A 10,614-nucleotide genomic window follows, 5' to 3' on the forward strand; every position below is an offset into this window, starting at 1 on the left:
AAGAAATATCAAGTGTTTGAATTCAAGGTGCAATTTCAACCATGATTTGAAGAGTGCACCTTACAACACATTTTCTGAAACATATAAATACTGAAAAAGAACAAAGGGAAATTTCATCCATGTTAAATACATTTCATAGTATCTTTCTCTTTACAATGTCAATTCTCCAGAATTGAAGTCCTGAATATTTCATGGTGATACAAAGTGGCTAACTGGCTATTCTACATGCCAAAAATAAAACAATTCGAGTAGCACGGTATGTATAGCGCACTATTATTCTCTGCAATCGGCTGCCTGAAAGGATTTACCTGGATCTGGATAAGAAATGACAGATGATGAAGGTGTTAGTTTGATGCACAACTACAATAGCAAAGAAATAACAAAATACAGAGCATAACACATACAGGAACTCTCAGGGGTTGACCAGTTATGGAGCTTATGCAGCAAGAGGCTAGGTGAGCAGCTTCTTCACAGAAGTCCGTAAACATTGCTGGAATCCCGATCTTCCTAATCATTTCCTTGAAATGAAATGGAATACAAATGACAACCATCAGCAATGAACAAAGCCTCTTACAGACAAAGGTAAAATATTCGATGATGCTGAGAGTAGCTACTGGCTAAGACTGAGGCTGTGTAGATGTGTAATGACTAGATCATGTCAAAACATGCTTCCATGAATCATGTAGTCGGCGAAGATAGTTTGCATTACAGAAACAAAACGTATCAGTTGATTGCAGGACCAAACAACTCAAGTTGTAAATGTATGCTACAAGCCTAAAATATGAAACAAACTTGTTAATTGCAAACTCAGACTTACAATTGTCGGCAACCAAGTAGGATAGGCAGCTAAACCTGCATTTGGGGCAACTATAAGATGAGGATTTGAGTCCTACCAAGAAAGAGAGTATTAGTAAGGAAGTCATTCGCGTATGAAATAAGTACCTAAACCAGTAACTAGAAACAAAATTCGGCTAGATCATATTTATTCAATACAGAAATCAGAGCTGCTAGTTTTACCTGGTCACAGTATACACATCAAAGATGCACATCCAAAAATATTTCATGAACAGTTAGAATATCTAAAATATACTCCCTCCGTCCTAAATACTTGTCGTGGTTTTAGTGCAAATTTGCACTAAAACCACGACAAGTATTTAGGAACAGAGGGAGGATGCTTTTATTTGTGACACTTATCGTAGAAAATGAGATCTACAGATTCCAGCAAGTACTTATAAGACAGTTAAACATAAAAACAAGAAATTAACAGCAAATCACTTTGTGAAGCTCGTACAATTAACCTGGTTTGCTGAATTTGTAACTAGCTAGTACCACTTGTTGGAAACAACCTGTACTATGCAACCAAAAGGCTGTCCACAATATTTAGCAATGTTTCTACACTTATTCAGTAAATGACATGCTTAACTCTGTTAGGATGACATGGAACTGCACATTTCAAACAAGAGTTATTGTTGAGAGAACCTTTACCATGTCACTATATCTCTCATGATAAACTCCTTTCCATAGTTTGAGTGTCAGCGCACTGCAATTCACGTCCTCTGAGGCAGCAAAGGATCTACAGCAGCAGCTCTCAGCAGAACAATGTGCATAGCTGGAAATATTAAGAACTTCACCATCCCTGTCAGCAGGCATCATATCAGAAACCATGAAAAAGAGCAAGAACTCCAAACCAATTATAGTCAGCATTAGGAGATAACTTAATATGTACAACCCTTTTTGACCAAGATTAAAAAGTAATGATCAAGGTGCACCTAGTAGGCTACTACAGCTACATCAGCAACAATTTAGACAGAGTTTCTATTTAACTTCATAAACAGAGGATAAAAATGTAGATGGAATAAAAAAGGTAACTGTGTTAAATTTCAGGCAAATACCAGCAAATATTAACATTAAAATGAAATCAACATGTGTGACTAACCTAGATCTAGGAACTGTTGGCCCCACAAGTTCAATGCAAAGGTGGACACCTGGAAAAAGTGCAAGCAGCTCTGCAAACACCGGAAGCTGAAGTAGCTCTTTCTCAGGTCCTTCAGACATGCAAGTAGCATAATATACATGAAGAATGCAATATATGTCAGTTCCTGCTATCTTGGTTGAAAGAGCCATGAGTTCCAGTACTTCAACAAATATAATTCCTCTATGACGAGTTGCGGTAAAACTGGAACAACGGTATGGTTGTTAATAATTCAAACTAAAACCACGACAAGAATTTAGGAACGGAGGGAGTACTGAATAACTTAACACATGAAGTGTTGAATTATTAACAACCATACTGTTCCAGTTGAACTAAAACCACGACAAGAATTTAGGAACGGAGGCAGTAGTAAGCAATAAAATGATAAGCTAAGCTACACTATGACATTCAAAGCTTCCAAGATATTATAACACCCTGAATTATGTTCCATTGTTTTTACAAAAGAGAAAAAATGACAGCAAAGTTTGTCTCAATAAACAGCCTATAAAGCAACAAACGTCTGATGCAATCTGCACAATAACAGCTTAAGGAAGTCGAACATTGTAAAGGCAAATAAATGGGTGTCTACAGCAAAGATCCTGCCAAAACTGAACAAAATGGCAATACCAGGAGCAGCTTGCTTTCAAGGAAAATTCAAAAGGCATGAAGAAGTTTCGCTTTTCTTCAACAAATAATGTAACTTGATGTGTTCAAGTTTAACAGCGTTTCAAGACTTCGCAGAAATGCAATCATCAACAACTAGCCCTAGCATGAAGTGTACTCCATAGGCAATTTAAACTAGTTTGGTCCAAGAAAGTATGACATGCGCAAATACTCAATATAGCGAATGATTTTTACCTAAATAGTGAATGCGCAGAGTGTCGTTGGCATCACATCTTGAGGCTTGGATACGAGATAGTTGAAGGCAATGATATAGAGTAAGTGGCTGCAAAATTGAACCAAGTGCAGTGAAGATTGTGGCCAATAACTAGATTTCCACAGATATTACTAGAACAAAAACGTAGCGCTAGTTTTCAAAGCAATAAAATAATGCATAATACAAACACTCATGGCCTTCGAAAGGAAGTATGGAAAGTGAATATGCGAGCTTTCACAAACCAAACCAAAATGACAGAATACATGCCAAGTGGAATCTGGGCAAAAATAATTATTATTTTAATCGAGCAGTCAGCAGGACTGCTGCCTTTTCATCTACAAGTGTGAAAAAAATATTAACAGAAATTGGCATGTTTTTAAGGGGAACATGCTTAAACCCCTAAAAGGTAAAACAAACTACGCCCCAAAAATGGTAGCACTCGGTCCATCCCCACTAGAAGCTAGATCATGCTGCTTGATGTCATCAAAGGTCAGAAAGGCTACCTAAAGAAAAGTGAGACAAGTGCTGGAGAAGTCCAAAAAACGTATAACAGCCAACCAGTCCAAAACACGTACAACAGCCAGCCAGTCCGACGGCGCATAATGTCCTTTGCTGCTGCAGTAAGTAGACCATCCCACCCAATCTGATACCCTTGGGGAAGGATGCCGCCGAACTCCCCAGGGCTGGATCTGCTGACCAAACTTGCACATGATTCCAAACAGCAGTGGTGAAGGGGCAAAACTTGCATAGGTGGCATGCAGTTTCAGGGGCTTGGGTGGCAGGAGATCTGCCCATTCACTAACAAACCGAGTAGAGTTTAAACACTCAATGATACAATCATCCATCCCAGGTAACAAACTGAAGGGATTAAAACTCTGGTGTGAACTGGGATTCTAACCAGAATAAGCGGATAACTACCGCTGGGAGGCTTGCTAGGGATAAGAGAGACTAGAGACTGGGATGATTTATTGTAACTGTTCTTTCTGGATTGATTAATTCCTCACAGAGGGTCCTCTTTACATAGAAGCCTAAAAATACAAACTAAGTAATGGATCATAGATTTTCTCTCCAGTTGGCTAAGGTCCAGCTAAAAGATATCTACCTGCTTAAAGGATAAACTACAATAGTAGGGGGGCTGGTCTATAGTGCAGCCCATGTACTGCCATACATAACACACCCCAAAGACACCAGGCCACACAAAAACCTTCGCGAGGTACAATGAAAATAAAGATCATAAGATTTTCCTGAAAAGAAAAAAATACAGAGGACCATGAGGTCCATGAAGGGATAGGATACAAGTGAACTGGTTCTTGTCAAAGTCTTCAGAGAACACAACAAGTGAGGTGCCTATAGAAGACCGTGAAAAGGATAAAATCAAGGCATCATCAAAATCATGACATGATAAGCTCCTTCAAGAAATCTGATCTATAGCTGTTGATTTGCATGCACCGACCAATTCACCCAAAAAACTAAGCTCATGGAGAGGGCCAGACATAATGAGTATGATGAGATATTTTGAATACTGATTGTTAGAACTGCAACATACCCAGTGAAGTAAAACTGCAGCAGGTGAATGTAAAGGAAGGGATCTCCACCGATAGTACTCTTCCCAGCTTGCCAGGGGGGCAGATAAAGAATTTCCAGGTTCTGTTCTTTACAAGAATGGGATGCTTTAAATTATAGCAAAATAAACATGCTTCCAGCAACATTACCACAGTCAGAAATGCACCTGTACATGGGCAAAGGGAGCTTTCCATGTTCCATTCAGCTGTTATGCTGTACATTACACACACACAAACATATAAAGAGTAAGTCAATTTACCTGACATTAAAATTGGAATAGGAAATAAAATTATAAGCCATGTAAATAGTTTGTTGCAGAAAGAATTAGACATTGGGACATTTACACACTCGCCAGGAAATGCCAAAGACAGTAATTCCTAATTAAGTGAAAAGCGAGAGCAGCATGTAAACAAGAATCAAGACTCGAGATTATAAAAGTTTGAACCATGTGATGACAAAACTGTAAATTTGATTAGGAAAAAATGTTGAGATACAAAATCGATGCATCCTTATACCTTATTTGTCATTACAGAGTATAACAAAGCTCCCCACACCCTGATATGCCATAACTTTTTTTTTTTTGAAAGTTGATATGCCATAACTTATATGCGCATATATAACGAAGTTCCCCACTGCAAAATTATTTTGATGCCCTATATGAAGCTAAGTGAAGAATATCAAGATGAACATAAGACTAAACAACTTTTGACCAAACTAGTAGAAAAAGCTCCCCAGCAGTAATATGCCAGTCAAATCATATCATTCCAAACATTCAATGCGTCTATATACACCACAGGAATCTCCTCGCCCCCTATCTGACGATATTAACCTAATAAGAGAAGTCACTTTCCCAAAAATGTAACCATGAACTTAAATAATAGCATTGTTTACAGAACATGGAAGATCATACATTGATAAACTTGATATGATATAGAATATCAAACAGGATGACCATGAGTGCCTAAACAAATAGTAGGTTATTATACAATATAGTTGATGTGTTGGTTCGCATGGGAGGATTTGAAAGAAAAGCAAACCTTAAGTCCTTGACAGAAGAAATCTCTGGGCCACATCTGCATTCCGATTTCCAGAGTCCTTTTAGGTGAACTTTGAATGATTCCAAAAAGAAGCACCTTGTATTTGGGATTGCATGATTCTAAATTAATAAAATGTGTGTGAGAAACAAGGGATTACTAAGCATTCAAGAAACAATAGTTCTTTAATGTCCATCGGATAACTGGATCATAACTAGGCCTGTGCGGGGGGGGGGGGGGGGGGGGTGGAGAAACCCCCGGTATCGTTTGAAAGAAGAAGACCTCACACAGGCCTAGAAAATCCCCAAACCATGCCCCACCCATACACAGCGGCACCGCGGCGCCACATGAGATCAAAGCCGGCCTTAGACATGTGCTTTGGTATGGGACAGACTAGAGGATATTTTTAACCCTCCAGCCTCAAATTCACTCCGAATGGGAGTTGAACCCAGGACCAAAGGGGTGCTACTAGAGCCTCTAGCCATTACGCTAGAAGCTCGTTTGCGGACAACTAGATCATATTGTATGAAATTAGTTGACAGGTATACAAAGGCAAGGCAAGGTAACATGTGGAACAGGAAAGAAGGCAATAAAGTTAAATATATAGTATGTGATACCAAATAAGTTCACGGACCTAAGGTAGGTCAGAAAAAAAAACTTGGGGAACACAAAAGGAAAATGGAATGCATAATGTAAAACACAGAAAACAGGATATCACTATCCAGAAAGATAGAAGTACCAGAGCGGGAGATTCGATGGAGAATACGAATGGAAATTGGCTGAGCACATCAATGTGACTCATTTGTGTTGCAAGCCTTGCACATTCTTCTTTATGGAGTGTCCAATGTATGAACTGAAAAGCGATTTAATCTAGCTATATCAAATTATTGATGCATGGAATATAGAATGACAGGATACAATTATAGATGAATCCATTTCCTAGTACACTGCTATGAATTCTATTGAAGCATCAAAATACTTTCGATGCCGCCGCATCTCCTAGTACAATGTTACAACCTCTGTCAAAGCATCAAAACTACTTTTGCTAGTTATGAAATAACCGTCCATTCCTAGTGCGCAGTGCATAGCCTATAAATGCTTATTAATATGGAATCCATCAATCAACCCAACCATCCTGAAAGGCTAAAACAAAGTGTGTGTTTTAACAATCCTTTCCTAATACAAAGCGAGCCCGAAACTTTTGCAACAGTTTGATAACATTCCCCTGGTGTCTGATGATTCTCACGCATTGTTCATGTCTTGCTAGAACAAATGTCATTGCAAATTCACAATGATGCAACTCAATCCTGATGTACCCATGAGCCCCATCCGGCTGCACTTTAGAATATTTTTTAGTATTTCTGAATAAATAATATAAAGGGATTTTTTTATGTAACCATTGCAGACTCAACTATCTCATAGTACCTTCCTCAAAAATTTCATCCTAAAACCGCAAAAGTCGCAATGCTAAGTTGCTAACAGGCTCACGGGATTCCAAGAATACATCCGCACCTGTTCCTAGTCGTCTTTCCCTCTTTAGATGGCTAATGGCAGCCTGCCATTCTTGAGCTAGCGCTACCCACTCGAACTCGCAAACCCTCGCCTAAATTGAAAGAATACAATAAATTTCACGGAATAGACAAGAAAGGAGCAGGCGCTTACCTGGTGGGCTCGGGAGCAGTAGGCGACGGCCCCGCAGCTGCCGCACCGCCGGTGGGCGCCGCCCGCGCACGGCTCCGCCACTAACCCCTTCGCAGCGCACTCCATCGCCGTCGACAAAGAGGACATAAAGCCAACCCCGTTTTTCTTCGATGGAGTGCCAGACCCGGCCCATGAGAAAGCAACGGACCGGACTCCTTGGGCTGCTAGGCCCACAAAAAGTTCGTGCCGGAGCCACGTGACCACGGCTACTAGAATTACGCCTCGCGGCCGGCCCAATTCTTGGGATTTTTTTCTTTTCTCTTTATTTTTTCCTTTTCCCTAATTTCATTTTTCGCTAATTTCAGTAAATGTATTCATATCTCAAGCGTGAATAAGTAGAAAAAAAATTCTTAGCACGCATCACAAACTATCTTTTCATTAATTAATCATGCAAGGCTGTGTCCTGAGAAACATCAACCGAGGATTTACATAACTTAGTATAGTGTTCGTGCGTGCGTTGCCGCATGAAAATTCACATTTATAGAAAAGGAAACAACATTCAATCAAAATAAATGGAAAATGGGTATTAATCAATCAACCACAAGGAGCTTTATTTGATACTTGTCGTGGTATCAAGCGGATACATCCACGCAAGACTAAACCTCGGCCTTTGCTTAGCAAGACGAGGGACATGGCTGAGAGTCTGAATCTAACCTTGCTGCTGGTGAAGATGAGCTCCTCGCCTCGCTTGTTCTTTCAGGAGACGACCTGGCCGCCGTGCAGGCTCGCCTAGCAGCACTACAATGCAAACCAACCGTGGAGAGGAAACCACATCGAAATCACACCGAATGGAAGTCAACAACAAGAAGATGAGGTTTGAAGAGGAGGCGCACGGGAAATGCACGTACCCGCGCGGTGGGGGTGGCTCCCCTGGGCGAGCAGAACACGGCGTGGGGGACCACGTTCCAGTCCTTGACCACCTCTACCGGCTCCGGCGCCATCGGATCCGTGGAGCCATTGGAGCGCCCGATGCTCATCCACATACCAAGCTTGCCCAGCCGATAGGACGGACAGACGGCGCAGCCCGAGGTCCTCCTGAACACAAAGTTGTACAATGCATGTGCGTTGTTACGGAACAAAATTAAAATTGAAAATCAGCTCGGTACAACAAAATTAAAATTGAAAATCAGCTCGGTATCCTTCACAAAGCTTGACAAGTTGCTCTAGGCTCAAGAAATTATAGACAAAGGGACTTTATATGTGTTACAGCTTCAAGCCAAAATGAGTCAAATTTGCAGGGTATTATCCAAAAGTTTCTGATCGTAGAGGCAAAGATTTCAGTGCTTGTATCCCTGGTGCTCAAGAAATTATAGACAAAGGGACTTTATATGTCTTTGTTGATCCCTGGTGCTCAAACTGAGGGTCCTCTTCTCTGCGCAATATAAAAGTTATTTGACGATCACATCCATCATTAACAATTAACAAAAAGAACTGAAATGCCCAACAATGCCATTCAGCATAAAATTGTAGCCAAATAATTCATGAAAGGAAACAGTTTTATGATATTGCTATAAATCTAATGGAAATATGGAGTACAACATGCTCCAAACTGAGCTTTTAAATCAAATGATTAGACAACCTACAGACTACTCTAAACTAAATATGCTCAGCAAGTAGTATTGTCTAGCATTCTGAACCCCAATCAGGGATGTACAATACGAATAGCAGGCGACATGCAAATACGGAGACTAATTCACGAAAAATTTCAGCCTCGCAATATTCTTAAATACAATGATGCCTTACTCTATCTGAATCTTACAAGACAAATCTGTTCACACAATAAATACAGGTTATACTAAAAGTCGTGCTGGAATGCAGTTTCCACCATGACCATGCATGGCGGTCATTCATTCTGAAGGACTCCAGCATGGTCGATTCTGCTCTCTCCTGTCTCCACCACAGCGCAAGACCAGATCAACCAAGACCATGAACGTCTCGTCCTGTATCCAGCAGGCCATATGATCAAATTGTCAGGTATTAATTTACAATTAATGCAACCAATTCTTCCAGGAATATCGTGTGTATTGTCGCCTAGCCTGGAGACATCCAGAAATGTTATTTGGATTTTCTATCCTTCTGGATAAAACATCACTATGCTTGCAAGAAGAGCAAACAACAACCTGCAAACAACTTTGTCAGAATTCAAAGGATAGAAATTTGAGTTTCACAAGAATTTACAATTCTACAATCTGCGAATGTGATGGTTTATTGTATGTGATGAATAAAGTAGGATTTAGATTGAATAAGAATAAATCCCCTCGTGTGGAGAAGGAGGAAGGACACCATGGTGACCACATTGATCATCCTCTTCACCATGATAGATAACGCGGATTCCATGCAAGCCTCTCACGCATTTCCACAAACACCTGCAGGACTGGGGGATGGCGGTAGGCCGAAGAGCAGGCAGAGAGAAGGGAGACCCGATGAGGAAGAGATGAAAAATCTGCAATAGGATGAAGGATGATGCATATGCCTAGTAGCCGAAGCTGGACAGCAACACCAGAGGCTCATCCCCAATACGTTTCCCTGCTTCGGCTGCAACTTCACCGCCACCGCAGTCTTGCCCCTGTCTCCCTCTCCTTCACCAGCCAAGGTCCTACAGGATCCACCAATGGTGGACAGTGGCAGAACTCAACGGCGACCCTCCAACCACCAAGGAACCAACCCCTTTTATCACCCCGCCGCTGGCCTCATCTTTCCTCCGCGTGAGCGGGTCACCCGCCGCCAGCCTCTTCTGCTCCGTGTCGCCCTCCGCACGACCCTGCCGCCATCATCGTCTCCTCAGCGATGCCGGCCGAACCACTGCGCCACCGGCCTCGTCTCCTCCGCGTCGCCCGCCGCCCCTCCTCTGCACCAGGCCGGCGCCGCCCCCTCTGGAAACGACTAAAAAAATGTTATTATGGATCAAGGAGTATCTGACAACACTAATCACAATCTGAGGCAGGTAGATATGGTTCTTGATTTAACCCATGGTTATTCAGTGCCTAACATGCCCACATGTTATTTTTCTGCAGGGAAAATGAACAAGTATCTGGGGATACCAAATCTGCTCGCAATATTATGCTGATTGAGCTAAAAAAACTAATTGAACCAAATCCCCTTTTCTGGGAAAAACTTGTCTTTCCAACTCTTAAGGCATCACGCCTGCGAACTTTAATTAACGAAAGTTAATCTATACATTACCTTAAATGCCATCATGTTAACCAGTCAGACCTTTCCACCACATGCAGACATCACATTTCTTGAAGAGGGCAATGCATGGGACTGACTCCTCAAGATTTGTGTCTCCTGTATCATTTGTCATGACAAGACCACTGTTTGGTTGCAAATGGCGTGGCTCAAAACTGGCTGTGGCCTGCTCAGTACAATGGAAAATTTTATACAACAAACTTAATTAACCTAAACACCAAAAAAGGAGCCAAGCTAAACTGTGCATACAAATTACAGCAAGGAAGAGTGCTTGTGAC

At 41.3% G+C, this 10,614-nt stretch overlaps 1 protein-coding gene across 4 annotated transcripts; it reads right to left on the minus strand.

Annotated features, from left to right (window-relative positions):
* Window positions 1-70: 70 nt before the first annotated feature.
* LOC100826518 (zinc finger MYND domain-containing protein 15) lies at window positions 71-7,264 on the minus strand. Of its 4 annotated transcripts, none has more exons than XM_010240090.2 (11): window positions 7,109-7,264; window positions 6,186-6,299; window positions 5,450-5,545; window positions 4,579-4,625; window positions 4,396-4,496; window positions 2,831-2,918; window positions 1,937-2,045; window positions 1,486-1,636; window positions 818-889; window positions 405-518; window positions 71-314 (listed from the first exon to the last, which is right to left on the minus strand). In XM_010240090.2, exons 2-11 carry the CDS (start codon window positions 6,233-6,235, stop codon window positions 222-224), a joined length of 921 nt encoding a protein of 306 aa, XP_010238392.1. In that variant the 5' UTR covers window positions 6,236-6,299; window positions 7,109-7,264; the 3' UTR covers window positions 71-221. The 4 variants fall into 4 exon arrangements, 3 of the variants coding, with proteins under 3 accessions (XP_010238392.1, XP_010238379.2, XP_024319388.1); XM_010240077.2 differs by having other exon boundaries at window positions 5,450-5,568; window positions 7,109-7,228; XR_732647.3 differs by having other exon boundaries at window positions 297-314; window positions 615-889; window positions 5,450-5,568; window positions 7,109-7,228.
* Window positions 7,265-10,614: the final 3,350 nt, after the last annotated feature.

Source organism: Brachypodium distachyon, chromosome 1, assembly GCF_000005505.3.
Source record: "Brachypodium distachyon strain Bd21 chromosome 1, Brachypodium_distachyon_v3.0, whole genome shotgun sequence".
NCBI lineage: Eukaryota > Viridiplantae > Streptophyta > Magnoliopsida > Poales > Poaceae > Brachypodium > Brachypodium distachyon.

Excerpts from the sequence above, each read along its gene's own strand:
- LOC100826518 (XM_010240077.2), bottom strand. The coding sequence starts at position 7,213 with ATGGAGTGCGCTGCGAAGGGGTTAGTGGCGGAGCCGTGCGCGGGCGGC. Across the intron at positions 4,626-5,449 it reads TCTTCTGTCAAGGACTTAAG|CATAACAGCTGAATGGAACA; the intron begins GTTTGCTTTTCT and ends TGTAATGTACAG. Across the intron at positions 519-817 it reads CTACTTGGTTGCCGACAATT|GAAATGATTAGGAAGATCGG; the intron begins GTAAGTCTGAGT and ends TTTCATTTCAAG.